The 17,692-nt window shown below is 36.8% G+C and overlaps 1 protein-coding gene across 2 annotated transcripts in view; it reads right to left on the bottom strand.

Annotated features, from left to right (window-relative positions):
• Positions 1–1,239: 1,239 nt before the first annotated feature.
• LOC577048 (transcription factor COE3) overlaps positions 1,240–17,692 on the bottom strand; it is a 44,352-nt gene continuing 27,899 nt past the window's right edge. Inside the window, exons 5-6 of one of the 2 annotated variants that reach the window (XM_030986270.1) lie at positions 6,613–6,686; positions 1,240–1,476 (exon numbers count right to left, since the gene is read on the bottom strand). In XM_030986270.1, the coding sequence (XP_030842130.1) occupies positions 1,329–1,476; positions 6,613–6,686 (222 nt within the window). In that variant the 3' untranslated portion in view covers positions 1,240–1,328. The remainder of the gene's footprint in view (positions 1,477–6,612; positions 6,687–17,692) is intronic. The other variant, XM_030986269.1, reaches the window with a different exon arrangement.

The following is a 17,692-nucleotide window of genomic DNA, read 5'->3' on the forward strand; positions in this document are numbered from 1 at the left end:
TTTCATCTTCAGAAATTTGCACTATCATACCGACTGTTGAAAGCCTGTGTTGAAGTATACGAGACAACATCCCTCCAGTTCTCAGTAGACATTATTACATATAGAGCCGTTGAAATGGTTTTGACACAAACAGTGGGACCAATAATTGGTATGCCTTTAAAGCTCTTCTAAATTAATACAAATAGATTAATTTGAAATAATCTGGATGCACTTGCTTAAAGAGAAGGTTGAGTTCTAGGAAGAGGTGAAAAATAATTTGTGAGCATTACTCATTCTTATTATGCAAGTGTGGAAGAACATCAGATAAGACATGTTCCCTGAAAAGCACGGCTCTTCAAATGCCTTCATATTCTAAATATGCATGTAACATCGTAAAAATCGGGGGGCCGGCTTTTTACGCCACGTGTTCGTGTAGTCCCACATACATCTTTCTGTGCAAGTGTTTGTAACTTTACCAAGACTTGGCCAAATTTCTTATCATTTTGATGATTCCAGAACCTTGCAATACACACAAATTCTTATATGCTAGATGATCAACCTTTTCTGGTCGGTTCCACATCGTTTCTTTCACAATGCAATCGCATGACCAGAACTCAACTTCATCTTTAAGGTCATAACTTTAGCTTGAACTACATAAAGTAAGCCAAATAATTATCCTCATTTTTGGCACAAATGGTCATTGAATAAGGGTCTAAGAGAAAAGGGGAAAGTTAAGTAGCATTGAGGATGGCACAGAAGACACAATTAACCCACAAGTGGATATAAATTGCCAGGAGTTGAGCTGAATATCATCATCATTACTTCTACCACGGACAATATACGAAAGACTAATGACAAGCTCCCTCGCTCTTCTTCGGTTCTCCTCCGCAAACTTTATTTGGTTTTGCACCAGAGCATGGTGATGGAAATAAACAATATCAGGGGATCTGATGATGTATGACCAAGTCTCAACTAAAAAATGACTTGATATAAGTACATCTACCTACTTGAGTTCCAGTCATCGGTGCACTAATTTTACAATACCTCTTGCAATTTACTCCATATCCACCATAAAAATGTTAATTAAAGGTGAAAACAAATGCAATTTTAACAACATCTTTCATTAGGCCACTCTTCACACTCATTTTCAAATTTAAGAAACCTCATTCACACACCGCCAAACCGACCCCAAACCGGTTCCAAATCGACTGATTGTTGGTCATTTGGAAATAAGAAGAAAAAAATTGCCCGTTGTTGGTCTCGTTGGCGTGATAAACATGATCCTGCTTAATTCTAGCTTTCCAAACAATACTATCACGCTTATTTCTGGACCAACATTACTCTGAAAATCATCCAACACCAATCAACAAAATCCGACTTCTCTTTTCTCGCACATCACTCGGGTAAGAGGGGTTTATTGCGACATACCTGTCGATGATTACCGGATCAGATGGAGTCTCGTTTCTATTGCCACAGCTTTTCTTGTCACAGCAGCGGCTGAAAGAAAGAAAGAAAAGGTAGAAAAGGGTGATCACTTATCGTAAAATTGACTACCATGCACCAATCAATGTAGATACAGCAAACATGGTTACTTGAATGTGCAAACTATTACTATTAGCATGATGTTGCATAAACTTGAACATTAAATTATTTTTATGGTAAATTTAGATCATTTGCAAATGTATAATTTAAGTTTGTTTGCTACTAATAATCTAGCTATCACATCTTAAAAGATTCCCCCTCCCCCCCCCCCAAAAAAAAAAAAATGTTTTAAAATAAATAAATAAATAAACATATTTGAAATATCATTTAACAGAGACAAAAAATATACAATACCCCTGTATAACAAAGCTCTCTCATATTTCAAATCCTATTTATCATTTTAGATAATGATTTCATTTTCTCTGACAGACACCTTAACTATATAAATTTATGATATTCTGCATAATACTCCGTATTCCTAGGGGAACAGAATCATAAGCAAAAATCATTATTCACATTTCATATTTTTTAAACTTGTTCATAAGTGAGAAAAAGCCCCAAGAAAAATACTGCAATGTAGCCTTGACATACATGACCTCAACATCATGACCTTTGCTTTCTCCTCTCATTTTCAAGTCATAAAAGAAGAACTGGCACCCCTTATAAATAACAACAAACTTGAATACAAGCAGATGGTTTATTATGCACAGATTCTCCATACCCGCATCATGAGAAGGTGGGTGAGAAAAGTATGGAGACGGAGGGAAAGGGAGATAGCTATTGGTTTAGGTCTGACGACTCGATTAGAATCATTAATCGAAGGAAACCCACACTTAGCTAGAACCTTCAGAGGTGTCAAGTCATTCCCAGGAGCTTAAATCTCATCCCCAGTTACTCAATGATTCTTCTCGCTTTATGTCATTATTTCAAGTTATTAGATCATTTTTTTCTCTCTCCATCGATGAGGCATAACAACACAGTTTGGGTTCATGATTTACACTTTATTTGTGAATCCCACAGTATGGTGTCCGATGTGTGACTGGTGAATGAAAACAACTGCAGGTGGCTATGTATCATAACAGGTTGAAGGAACAGAGAGAGAGAGAGAGGAGGGATGACATAAAACAGAGAGCTGGATAGATAGAATAGTGACAGAGAAAGAGAGAGAGAGAGAAAGAGAGAGATGAAGAGAAAGAGAGAGAGAGAGGGGTGATATAGGAGCAGAGAGATAGATAGGTAGCATAGAGAGAGAGAGAGATATATATATATATATATATATATATATATATATATATATATATATAGACAGAGAGAGACAAAGTGAATATGAGAAGAGAGAGATTAAATATGTAATTTACAGTGTGTGCAAAAAGAGAGCTGAAGGGTGGAAAGAAATAAGCCAGGACTTCTATGTACAGTATACAGTTCATTAAAATGGGGAGTTCCTTTCAACCACCTGCAAGAATAGATTCTCTTAATGGATTTCTTTACAATTTTGAGAAATTGTCACTGGCAATAATATACTTCTAGAAGATAAATAATGTTATTCAATCATACCAATAAGAATAAAAAATGATAGATTAATATCTACAAAATAAATATTTATTTGTATTCATGGAGCTCAGACTAAAAGAATATCAACAAATAATGAAAACAATTGTTTGTTATTTAAGACCACACACTATATGTTTATTTCTTATGAGTATGTAAGTATATCTCCTGCTTAATCAACACAAGAAACAACTTGTAAGCCTGTATGCTAGTGGCTTATGGCTTCGGGGAAAGAAAAATATGAAATCTGGATCCATAAAGGAACAAATATATATACCGGTATATATAAATGATGATAACATGAGAGACAGGTGGAAGACATCATGGATTGCAACCCTCTGTAGTCGGGTGCCCCAGGAAAATATTGCTTTCATATTACGGCCCAACACAAAGAGATATGTTGTCATTAGATACAGCTATGCCGCTCAATTCACTCTCCTTTTTTCTATTTCTCTCTGGCGTTCAAGTAACTCGAACTCTGCTTGGTCAGGTTTGAGGGCAAATCTGGGGTGAAGACGTTTTTTTTCTTCATATATTTGTAGGGGGATGAGAGGAAAATTCTGCTGTTATCCTTTCATCTAATTTTCACTCTGGCTCTTCTTTGACAGGGAGAGTAAAAGGAGGCTTTCGTTTGAAATTAGAAGAAGCGTCATTGCTACTAGCTATTATTTATAAAATTAACTGGAACTCAACACCGTCTCCAATCACGATGAGCGTACGGCCAACAAGCCAATCACTGAGCTTGGATACATGTCTGTAACTTTGATTGAAAGTGAGTTTTTAGGAGAGGGGAGGTAGAGAAAGCTCCGGGCCTGGCTGTTGGCAAATTACTGAATGTTTCTGAAATTACAACGTTCCCAGAATAACTTTTTCTTTTTGAACGATAACATTTCTCTGCCTGAACATACAACTTGGGGATAATCGTGTTTATTTTTTATTTGATGGGGTGTTTATTGGAATGTCAAAATACAGACAGCCTTCTAAAGGGATATGTTTCATACCAGAGAGTCAAAAAATAAGATGTCAACAATAATAGTGTACAGTGACAGGAGAAAAATGAAAGGTTTGACGGTTTTACTTTTCATACTAAACTGCTCTCAAAGAAGTTTCACAATTAGCTCTAAAATTCACATTAATGTAATTTCTTTATTAATGAGTTATGTATATATCTATGCAAATCAAAGTTTTGTTTTATGTTTAAGTCAAGTTCAAAAAGAGATATTGAAAGTATGTCCCTAAGATCAACTTTGTCTCAGTGAAGCTATGTATGCATTTCACAAGAAAAGGAAACTTTTTCAATAGGAATAAAATGTTCCTTGAATGCTTGTCAATTTGTCATAATGTAAAAGATATCAAATGAAATTTTTTGAGAAAAATCATTTATGGTTACTGCAATTACATCAATGCACTCTTGATGTCTCCGTTACATTACAATCATCAAGGATGCCACCCAAAATGGACGAGAAGAGAAACAGGATGATCACAGACAGAGCACTTGAAACAAGCACACACATGGCCCATCTTTAGCGTTTGTTCCATTAGTGCGCATGAAGCAACAGTTAGGGGAAACGGGACTCAAGTGCCCACTCCACCTACATCAAACAGTTTGGAGAGTTGGCGTAAAGGAGCGACTGAATGGCCTGTTGCTCTACCTCCTACTCAATCCACTTAGTTTTTCTATCGCTCTTCCTCCTCCCCCTCTCACTTTTTTTTTCTTGAGAAGTTGAGACATTTGTTTCAGCAAAAAACTGTGATTCCCCTCTCTCTATATTGTACCCCTACCCATCCTAATCATTTAAAGATACAATTGAAGAATATAAGTTTCTTCCTTCCTCCTTAAGTGTATCATAAAGTTGCTCCACCTCCTACTCAATCCACTTGGTTTTTCTATCGCTCTTCCTCCCCCCCCCCCCCCCCCCCTTCTCACTTTTGTGTCTCGAAAAGTAGAGACATTTGTTTCAGACAGGAATAAGGTTGATGTTGTTTTACTGTCACTTTCAAATAAATCCCTGTTATTTTAAGTACATGCTTTTGTGATTCTCCAGCTAACTCTTATTCCTAAACAGTACAAATATCACTCCCTCAATACATCAAACATAACACCTTAAGAATCTCTTCTCATTTCCCCTTTTCTTTTCTTTTCTTTTTACTTTTCTCCTCACCCTAACTCGATGCTTCCAACCTTTCTTTCAGAAAGTTTGATTCCTACATGTATTTATTTAAAAAAATAACACTCCTGTACTGTGAGCTATTTACTACAAACCACTTTGATCTTTAAAAACCCCATCTCTCCCACACCCCCCCACCCCCCCTTACACCACACCTGCCCTCCCCATGGCCAATTCTTCACCCACGTTTACTGATTGATCACAGAGGACCCGCGCTTCTCCTGGGGGTCAAGCTAGTCTTCTTTGGGGTCAAGTGTTTTCGGCAAAGTGGTGTGCCTCTCCCGAACATGATGAATTATTTGCTGTTGACCTGATACAAACATGTTCGCTCGACTCATCCAAGTTCGAAGACCTCTGTTTCTACCTTCTGAACCCCCCCCCCCCCCCCCCCCCCCCATCTCCCCACTCTCTCCTTCCATTCTTCCTAATCCACAAATGTTCTTGATTTATTAACCAGATTTTATAGGAAAAAGCATGTTAGATGAAAATGAAACTGTCTCAAAATTCCAAGTCACAGATTTGGTTTCTACTTCCTGCACTGTTCCTCGGAATTCAAAATATCTTATCTTCTCCCTCTCTTCTTCAAATGAAAAAATGTCTCCGGCCAAGGAGTTGCAAGACCAAACTTTTCCTCCTTCGCCGCCATCATCTTAATTGTTGCTGGCTTGCATCATGATTTTCCTGCGATGTGGTTCATATTACCCCATCACATGCTTACTATCTCAAGTTAGATATTGATACTATGCATTTAATCGAAGGAGCTAGCCTGTTTAACCTCTAAAAAGATAGGCTAATCAAAAAAATATGTGGGGCTACCATATCGGATCACACACGACATGTCATTTCTGGCCAAAACTGCTCTGTTATGGCATGGCCATGTGTTTGAGAGCCTTCTGTTCAATAACTCAGGCTTTCAAGAACTAAGGATTTTGTTTTCAGCTCTCAAACAATGGCATACACAAATCAATATTAAAGTCAGAGTTAAATTTCTCAAGCTATAATCATAGAAGAAAGATAATTTCTAACTATCCTCTGTTTGTTGTCTCTTACACTGCTTTCTAATTTCTAACTTTTCCCATTTAAGACAAAACCAGACAATTGAATTCCTTTACAAGATAATTAAATGTAGTGCAAGGTCTTTAATACTAAGATTGGTCTTGACCTTCAACCTTTAACCTGCCTCAAAAGAGTTTCAATGATGGTCCCTGTTGTTCATCTGGTTTTGAAAGAATTCATAAAATATATCTTGTATTTTACTGTATGAAATGCTTTGTATATATATATTGTTCTTTGTTTGTTTTGTTTTTAATTTGGAGAATCAATAAAGATTGAAGTGAACAGGTGGAGACTACTTTCATCTTTTGACATCAATATGCATCTCCAATGGATTTCATCAGGAGTTTATCCTAGTTTAGTATTGAATGGTGCTCACCTGCACATGATTTCGTGAGTGAGTAGCACACGACACATCTCTGGATTCTTGTCCTGTCCTTCATATATGATGGCCTGTAAAAAGAGAAAAAAAGAAAATAGACAAACTTTGTTTAAAAAGGGGTTTCAATAAGCATTTTTAATGAACATTTGAATTGTTTAATAGAATACTTCTCATCTGATGGTATATTCTTTATTGAATATTTCAAAGCAGTCACATTTACTTGTCGTTGATGTTGTTAATATTATTTAATTAATCCCATGAAAATACATCAAACCATTTAAAAAAAAAGTCTCTAGTGGATGCCTTTACTTAGCAATGTGTTGTATACACAAGAACACATTGTTACAGTAGCAGACCTACATATAATCTCTGATAGATATAAGAATAAGATACATGTACGTCTCACTGAGACAAGATAATAGAGGTTGAATAACAGGTCAGTGCATACAGTGGCCTTTGGTAACTGTCAATGCCCTACATGAGAATCATGAGAATGTATACTGTATTATAATTCTTTACTGGTCAGTACGCAATACCATTATATCCATGGTAATACCAACATTATAATGTGGTGCTTCAAAGTTGCATTTGATGCTAGGTTAATGGATGGTGGGTCATAGTCGGAATGCCTATGAGAGCGGGGAAGATGGGTCAAAATGTAAATACACATCATCGGCTCATTTGCCAAATTTGATTTCATGCCTGAAGAGCGCTGATTAGAAAGGGGCAGGTCTGGCTTGGCATGCTTGCTTGCTGCTTGTGTGGTGTGTTGCTGATGATCATACCATGTTACAAGCCAGGCATGTAACCATCCGTGACATCGACTCATCTTCCCCTTGTCTCACCAACACCACCTCTGCCTCCTCCTCATTCTAAACCCTGTCTCCATGGGCAACAACAGTGCTTGATGTTCAAGTACATGTATAAGTAGTAGTAGTAGTAGTAGTAGTAGTAGTAGTAGTAGTAGTAGTAGTAGTAGTAGAAATACTAGTAGTAGCAGTATTAGTAGCTGTAGCCGTAGTCGTAGTAGTAGTAGAAGTAGTAGAAGTAGTAGCAGTAGTAGTAGTAGTAGTAGTAGTAGCAGCAGTAGAAGTAGTACACACTAGGCCTATCATGCAACATGCATTCTCAAATGCCAAAGGCCAAGAAACTGAAGATTTATCATATATTAAGCAATTTCTAAAACCAACATACATGTACGTCGTCTACTGAGAGCCAAAAAGGCATTAACTCATGTTGGTAACGCCCCTCTAACTCTCAATACAAGATAATTTTTTTTTTTACTTCATTCTCATCGATGCATCATCCATAAAGATAACACTTCTAAATCAAGACAGCAGAGGCTAACATATATTTATAATAAATGAAATTAGAATTGTAAGCCCCATACCCATTGATCCTAAATTCAGTTATAATTTCATTGGTCTATATTAAACACTTGTCCTAAATGCTTATTTTTGCATTTAGCATTGATTTAAATGCATCATCCAATTGATAAGACAACAAATCTAGATTCATTAAGCCATCATCCTCGGGCTCTATCCCCAAAAGGACATACTAATCTTAAACCTATCACTCTAGGACCAGATTAAACCCCCATAATGGAAACACACCCTCCAATTGCTTCCTCACTCACTAGCCTCTCTCCACTGCATCCATACCGGTGTGTGGAGTGCATCATTGGTAATCGTAAATGTTAACGCTTCACTAATGTCCCATGGCCCCCCTTGACAGGGCTGTCTTAAGATTAATAAGACCCATCTAGATGTAGCCTTCCATTCATAAATAATGCACGCTAATGCAACTTCTTCTCGTATCCCAATTTTTCTTCTTCGCTTGGATCCCTGCATCTTTCTATAGGGGAGTCGAGCACGTGTGTCTGGTCGCGATCATTACCTGCTTGCATGATATACAGGTTGTAGATGACTTATAATATTAATGCATTTATCATTAGGTGGATTTGGTGAACGATGTTTGCCTAGTGGATGATGTTTATTTGTGAGTTTGACCCAGACATTTGTAAGAAATAGATCATTATCTAAGGGCTCTGCTGACCTAGAAGTTCACAAGAGGTCAAAGATCAGCAGGTCAATCCATCTTCTTTCTCAATTAACCCATCCAATACAACATATCTGTACATCAGTCTTCTCTATAGGTAGATGTACCACACAGTATGGAAAGGACTAAACGATGAACCTTCTCTTCCATTACATCTTAAAGACTAAAATTACAATAAAGAGATAAGAATTAATTATACTAGGATAAATTTCATAATTTTGGTAATGCGGAATGAAATCTCAATCCAGCAACAATCATGCCGCTCACTTTAATACCACTTTTTCAAATGTAAGTGTAACCATAAAGATATGGAAGGTGACATTAATGTTGTTTTGTTTACAGCCTGTACTCCAGTAGCTCTAGCACATTGGAAAGGAATGGATGATGACAAGACAATGATGAGATGATGAGGGGACGGAGAACAGGAGGAAGAGAAGGAGAAGAGGAAGACCTTCTCTCTCCTTCGGTTCAGAGAAAGGTGAGTTATTAAGACAGCCCGCTTCTAATTAACACGAGTTGTAATCAGTCAACAGCAATCAAGTGGCTCTGAATGTGATACTGGCTAATAACTTATTATGAAGAGGGACACCAGAATGAGAAGACAGCTACATGTAGGAGAGGAAGAGGGTGTTGGAGGGGATGGAGGGGTATTCTCACATGACCACCATCACCACTCTATGATATTGAAACGGAACAGGAGTCAGAAGGGGAGGGGAAAGGGATACACAACCACCTACATGTATGATTTGCATAGAGTAGAGTAGGGGTCGTGCAGGGGGAATGTCAATTACAGAGAGGTAATATATTTAGAAATTAAATTAGATAACTTATAAATTCTCAGTAATGAAATTAAATGGTAATCATCCATTTTAAGATTTATCATACAAACCAAGAAATGTGCTTGAGGATTAACATGGTTATGGCTATGGTAGATCGAAGAATGTGTTGCTGTAGCTAAGATTGTTATCAAATCTCAACAGTAAATAGAAGAGGAGTACAAATTTCAGCTTTTAATTACATTTCTATAAGAAGATGTATAGAGTATATCTTGAATCCATTAATACCGTAAGCATTCTTTACATTATAAAGGAAATACACTGTATGCACAATACACACACACATTAAAGTATTTGAAGTTGATTTTCACAATACTGACACTACTTTCACTTCAGGGGTACATTTGCAATTTGAACTACTTGATGCAGGCTAAGTGTGCATGTATATCTTTAGCTCTAAAACTGTCCAGGGTAGCCAGGAATTCCACAGGGAACATAGGCCTTTAACCACTATTCTGTGCTCATCTTCCTTCTTAGGGGTATTCCTTTTTCTTTCCCTTTTTTCAAAATTCTGCAGACAGGCTTTGGTTTACCTTTGATACCTAGGTCAAGGTGAATCATCGCATTACATGTACATCCTGTCCTGATGTTCTCTCTCTCTGAACTTCAAGTTTCTTCTTCTCTTTCTCTCTTTCCATTGATGTTTTGTTTTAACTATTAACATATGTTGAAGTTTATTTGGTGTTAATGGCCCACTCACATGAATATGACTTATCCATTCACTCCCTACCTGTTTTCTCTCCCCACCCCCCCCCCCCACCCCCAACTCCCATCTCTCTCTCTTGCTCTCTCTCTCTCTCTCTCTCTCTCTCTCTCTCTCTCTCTCTCTCTCTTCCTTGCTCTCCTCCATCTCCATTTTCAGTCTCCTTTTCCTCTGAACCCTTACTCACCTGTATTTTTCTTTGTCACCCATTTTCCCTCTTCCCTTATCCCCAAGTATAGCAAGATACCATCTTAGAATCACATCTTGTGAACATCAGCACCAGGCTTGCAACAGATACTTTCTAACAAGCTGCCAAAGACAGCTCTCTCAAAATATGAGAAATTTTCCACATTTTTCTCAAGAAAGGGCAATTCTGAAATCTATTATCCACTATATAAATGGACATTGATACATCAATCTAATAGCAAATTCCTTGCATGCAAATTGAAAGAGATGAAAATCTATGATCAAACATATTTGCTATCAATTTCCTCTAAAAATTGAGTGGTATCCAAGGTGCCATTTGATACCCTAAAAGCATTCAACTACTGAATCTCTAATCCTTTGAATTCAATCAATTATTTTGAATTTTTACTTCTTTCAGCTCGCTATTAAATTAGCAGCAATTAACATTAATGTTTTATCTCATGACTAAATATTCTGTAATGACAAAATAATTCAATGCACAGCTAGACTCAAGTCCCCTGATAATCCCAAAACTAAACGCTGTAAAATATATAAACATGAATATAAGTGTCAAGAAGTTTTACTGGATAATAGGTCCCTTTGGTGCCCACTCATTCATTTTTGTGTCAGTCATCTCTCTCCAAATCTTACCAATATCCCCCTCGGTGGCAAGTCAACACCTAATTACTGTTGTCTTGCAGTATAATAATATTGGAAGATGCTAGCGCGTGGAGGCTAGGAGAGATAAAGAGCGCCAATTACAAATTTGGCAGGTATTTTAGCAGCCCCTGTAGGGTAATTAGCAATGCCAGAACTACCAGGCTATTCTTTCTTCTTTTCTCTGCATCACTCGCTTCGGTAGACAGAACTACCTCCAGTCAAGGATAGTTTACCAAGCGTGGACGTTTTTGACATCATCTATATTTCATAAGCTTAATTTATTTGCTCAAATCAAGACTAGAGATTATTAACAGTCATCATTTCACACCGTACCTCTTCAAAATAAAGGCGGTTGTTGGGGGGGGGGGGGAGGGTAACAGAAATTTCTTTAAATCATTTTAATGAAGTAATAGTAATACCAATCATATTTTAACTAGCATGAAATTGTTAAACAGAAGCTGTAAAAATTACTTTAAAAATCAATCAATGAAACTTAAATGTTACATCACATGGACTTGAATTAGTGTCTTGCACTTAATTTGATAGATATGTCTTTATTATTATTTCACTTTGAATCATCTTTTCTTTCAATTTGGTTCTTCTTTTCTAGATTTTAAGTGCCTTCTGAAACGATCTTTAAAATGCAAATTAAAATGCAAGCATGTAAATAATCCAATGTAAATGATATTTACCAATTTAATTTTCAATGCATTTATTAGCATATCTATTTTTATATTCTTTTTGTACACAAATAATTTTCTCCAATTTTATTTCTGTTCCAAACACGTCTCTTTCCTTTCTCTGAGATCAAGAAGGAAAATGACAGAAGAAAAAATAAATTATGAGCTTGAAAGGCTTGGGACATTGACTTGCACGGTCCAATGAACACACAACTCTGCATAAAATGGTCATTCCCTGTTGCCCTGTATCTGTGACTCAGAAAATGTAGACTTGCTGCAAGGCTCATTTAATTTTTGTCTTCTTCTCCTTATCAGATTGTGAACTCTTGAGCAATATGCACATTTGTATCATCTTGATATTCCTAGAATGACCTTCACCTGACACATTACAACTGATATCTTGATCTACATATACATAGATGTGGTAAAGTAATGTGTTTTTGAATTAATACAAAGCTATCTTCTGTAGGGATAGGAAGTTAGTAACCCGTGTACATTATCCATTGGAAAACAACATGAATGCAATAGATAGCAGTAATTATTTTGAAGTCTAGTTTGCAACCTAAAATTCACATTATCCTAAAGTGAATTGTCTTCTTCAGTTTTTAAGGTCGCCACACAAAACCCATCAATAATACATGTCAATTCGTCATTTCAAAATTAATTCATTCATTAATCAATGTGTTTATAGACAGAGTAGTATTAAATAGAAGGATTGCATACCATAAACCTCGCAGAAAAGGCACGTGCTAGTGCTATCCAGTATACAATTTTCAAATAGGTGTTCTGGAATTTCAATTCTACTAAGCCTGGATACAAAGACTACCAATGGGTGCTTGTATCAAGTACTGCCTGACAGAATTCAGAAAAAAGGAGGAAAATGAAATCTTGATCAAACATGACACACTCTACCCACAAAGGCTTTAAAAAATTATGCTAATTACAGCTCTTGTGTGGAAATTGCTCATCATGCCACGGCTGCCATTGCGTATGAGCATGCCCCCAATGTGAGGTATCATCTGTTTTCCTTACATGATCTAGGTGACTAGTTTTTAGAGAAGAAAAAAAAGCAGGTCAAAGCACATTTTTTCAAGTGCAACTCTTAGTTTTAATGAATTAATCTTTAACTGGATTCTATTGACTTTGAAGGAGGTAATCTAGGAATTGTAATACTACATAATGCTAACAACATATCCTGACAAATATTGAGCTTTGTAATAATAGTAACTTAGTTAAACTTCAGATGCAATTATCTTGGAGGCATTACATTTTTAAAATTTTCAATCATTATAAAGCAAAACTGAATTCTGGCAGCTGAGTGGTAATCAAAACTAAAATTGTCTGTTTGCACTTTTTTCCCCCAATTTTCTAATTCCATCTTTAGTTTGTTCTCTAATATATGCAGAGCTAACTAATCTTGTATCTTTCTTCTTTTTTTTCCTTCCTCAAGCAGAAAACAATAAACATGTACCCAGTATTTATTTTCCTGTTTCCAACTGCATGTCTTATACTCTTTACTCTATTGCCCATTTTAAAACATTTTTTTCTCACACTGTAGTTTTTCTTCAAATGTAGCATGAATGAAAACCATGGGCTCAATATCTTACATTCTAAACATAATGTATACATCAACCTCTACTCTTTCTATCAATGTATTCTTCTTTCGATCCTTCTTTCCATCCTTCTTCCCCTCTCCATCACAATACCAGTGACTACCTTCTAGTTCAATACATTCATCTATTTCCCCTCTTACTCGCCCGGCTTGCTACAAGAGAAGAGCTATCCATCCAGTCTCCCCAGAAGCAAGTGATATAATTGCCTGTAAATTTTTGAAGACACTCCGCCACTCACTAGGGCCCTGTGAAGGAAAGAACTCCCTTGGCAATAATTGTAATGCAAATATACCTCTTAGTTTATCCATACAGATGAGACATAATGACTGCAATACATCACAGGCAAAGGGCTTTGGCATCACACTTCAACACAACAAGGTTTACAAATGTACGCCTTTCCATAGGCCTATCAGGGTCTGACAAAATGTCTTTAATTCTATTGATCGCAGGGCTCCCTTCACTGTTCTCAGTCATAAGAATCGTTCCCCATTTCTCATAACTGAATTTCTTCCCAGCGTAAGCCTCAGACTACAGGAAAATTAACTACAGTAAAAATCTCTTTACAATCTGTCACAAAAAGATCTGCCCTGGCCTAGTCCCTACTTCATCTAATTCTAAATATGTATTCCAAGTTAATCCTGTAACTCTTAGGGATCTTACCGTTAGAGTAGGCCTATCAGAGTCTGACAAAATGTCTTTAATTCTAGATCTAGATCTACTAGAATCTAGTGGAGCTAGTAGTACAATCTTAACAACAAAACTAAAAAACACTTCTTAAAGTCTCTCATACAATAGTGACAACCTTGTTTTGCAACGGACAACCCGTCACAACTGCTACATTTACAGTTTATTTTGTTGGCAAATTCACGGTTTCTCACTTCTCAATAATACACACGCGGCATTTTAAACAGGGTGGTCCTTTTCGTCCGCCGGCGCCCACCACGCCCCCGTCAAATCTTTATCAGTTTCCGATGGGAAACATTTTCTCCAATGTAATCGGGCGTTAAAAAAATGGAGAAAAATAAGTTTTTGAGATCAAAATTAAATATCAAACTTACTGCTCTTGTTCTGACACAGCAGCCGCGAAATATCGGTATTCGTTGTTCGAATTCACCATCATTTTCACTGTTTTCTTTGACAGATCTAGACTATAAAGATGTATACTAATGCGAACTGAGCTAGCGCCTAGCCTACCGCTAGAGCGAAATTATTGCAATCGATGAACTTTGACACTACATCAGCTGACATCCTGACCTCACGGGAAGATTTCCCATCCGGTCTCAACCCCAACCATTACCAACATATTATTGAAACTATTTGTTGCATTCTGCAACAACAACAACAAATAATAATAGTAACAAAAGGAAAACGTCTAATGAAATTGATTGAAAACGGCAAAGATTATCATTAATACATCAACCCCGGGTGTTGAAATTAGTCGATAGCAAATTAGCAATGTAAAAAGCAGGATCTGTGAAACGCGAGGCTTAATGCGCATGCTCAGTCCAATCAACTTTCATCCAATGATAATCATCATTACACTTGTTCTCTATCTATATGCGCGAAGATGAGAAATACACGGCTCTATGTAAAGAGGTTAAAAAAGGGATCATGATTTTAAACGTTGAATACTAATGGAATGGATTTGTCTTATATTTAAGAGTCATTACACAAATGGGGCTCTTTAATTTCGTTTCCCTTTCTTTCCTATTTTGTTCACCTTTTTGGGGGTATTATTTTTTTTATTATCTTTTTTAAAATAATCTATTGACATTTATAGTTCATGACAACAAATACTCATCACGAAGCGCCTAGTTCCTAAAAAAAGAAACAAATTGCAGTGCAATGATTTGTACCCATGCATGTACTGATGCAGTTTGTACATAATTTATCCAGCGTTGTAATATGTTAAACCATGTAGGCCTATACCTTAATCCTATCGTGAACGAATGGAGTTTCCTGATTTTGTTATTATGGGCGATGAAAAAGAAAGTTTTAATATTGCTTTATCGAGGATGTGGTAATGAGAAGGCGGCGCCGAAATAACCACATACCATTATAATTTGTGTCGTATGCTGTGTGTCTTGAAGTCAAGATGGTGGTATATAGAAATATGACGGAAGAGACAGCCGCGTTATAATTTGTAACCTGAACTAGCGTGTCCGAGATCGTCTATGTGGATTGACAATTATTAATATTAGCGGCAGGGAGCTAGGGAGCAAAGATACCCCCTCCCCCCCCCCCCCCCCTCCCACGTCGAACATACACAATAAGACAACGGGCCAACGTTTTGTTTAGCAGCACTAAAGCTGGATCAGAATGATGTACAGATACCAAAACATTATTACCTTATTATGTCCATGCTAAAAACATAAATCAGAAACTGCATTGAAATTGGACACTATTCTCCCCCCCCCCCCCCGCCCCCTCCCTTAAAAAAGAATCCCCGACTACGCTCCAACCTGGAATGCAAACGGATACCCTTCGTGGTAATACTACGAGCTTGTACTGTCACAATTAGCGCAATTCACGCCTTGTCTGTCGCTCAAACGAGCGGGAGAGCTGGCGAGCCTAGCTGACCGGCTTGGTCGAACCGGGCTCCGGTCGTGTCTTCGCGGTGTTGGATATAGGCAGAGGATAACCCCCCATCTCCGATGAATCTAATTATCAACTCAGTGATAACGATGCAATCTAATTAGCCGAGTCATCAGACCCGGGGCTATATACAAGACGTGGAATGCTTGCTTGCTTTCTTTCTTGCTTGTTGCAGTCTTGTACAGGAGTAACCTGGGTTGTAGTGTGAAACGCGGCGCCGCGGAAAAGGCGCCGTTTCTAAGCATTTGTTTTTATGTGTGTATGTGCTAAGATTCTTTTGTATGAGGCAGCAGAATACAAACATGAAACTAAATGAAGATATATAAAATATAGAATAAATAAAATATATATAATAATTTAAATAGGCCTATATATATATATTTATATCATATACCTGTATACATGTATATTGCAAAATGTGTGTATTCTTTTGATGTTGTTTTGATCACCACTCTAATACACTTCTTTGTACAAAAAAAAAAATGTTTTTTTAAGTATGTGCAATAAAGAGTGAAGTGTTTTTCTTTCAGTAGAATTTCACCTTTCAGTGTGTAGAAAATCATAAATGTCAGGTGTCATCAGACTGCCATGTTTTATTGACAATTTTTAAAAGGTTACCAAATCAAATCTTCTGGGTTTTTTTTTAATTAATGGTTTCAAAAAAATAAAAACAAATTCAGATTCATCTTCATTAAATAATTTTTTTTAATTTGTTATTAATTTGTTACAATGAGTAGGCAAACATAATGTTTTCTGAAGAAAATGTGATTTACTACATTACAATTTGAGAAGAAAGGTCAAGTAATTATAATAAAGACAGCTTATTTGGGGGCGTTGTTTATTTCTTATTTTTATTTAATTTTATTTTTAAAGCTTAATACTCCTTACTTTGTACTTTGATCCTCCCACTCATTGCCCTATACTTCCTTCACTCGGCATCATCTCACTTCTCTAAGTTCACTGCCAATTACAGACTAGATTGAACATTTGCAACATCTCGAAAGATTTGCCAAGGATTTCAAACTAAAGTGATGTCGTGATGGATGTTTTTTTTCCTTCCCTTCCTTCCCCACCTATTGCCTGCACATGCGATACGAATTCAAAGCGATGCCCGCTGACATTTTCACCGAAAAAAGAGGAAGAAGAAAACAACGAGTAAAAGGTTACCGTTGGAAAAGCAGGCTCGATGTCGACATACATCGTCTATAGTCGACTATAATCAGTTCAGTTAAAACAGCTCTAACCGCGATACATCAATAATCACCATGAAGGCTGGTCGTCGAGTGTGTACACGACTTCCTAACCGATATCAAAATACGATGTCGACTAGTTTTTTTTGTTGCCCCGAGAGCTTGAAAAAACCACGACGGTGTTTACGTTCATCCCTCGAGGAGCTGAGGGGCATTACTGAAAGACTTGTTCGCAGGTTGATGTTTCATAGTGAAATAGACACATAAGATAGATGCATGGGTTTATTGCAGGGGGAAAAAGCTATCAATGTGAATAAAGCTACTTTTTAACGCTGAAATGATTTTTTTTTTTTTTTAATAATTGCAAAACAACAAATATTACGTAAGATTTCTTTCCTTCTCTTCGTGTTTTCTTCGTTTCATACATTGACGCGGAGATTCATTTTTCTTCTATAGTATCGATTATTTTGTATATAAAATGTAAATTCATCTCGACTAATACAGTGAACCAATAGAAATATTTTACACATAGAAATATGTTATTACAATTCATGCA

Source organism: Strongylocentrotus purpuratus, unplaced genomic scaffold, assembly GCF_000002235.5.
Source record: "Strongylocentrotus purpuratus isolate Spur 01 unplaced genomic scaffold, Spur_5.0 spur5_scaffold_15, whole genome shotgun sequence".
Classification (NCBI taxonomy): Eukaryota; Metazoa; Echinodermata; class Echinoidea; order Camarodonta; family Strongylocentrotidae; genus Strongylocentrotus; species Strongylocentrotus purpuratus.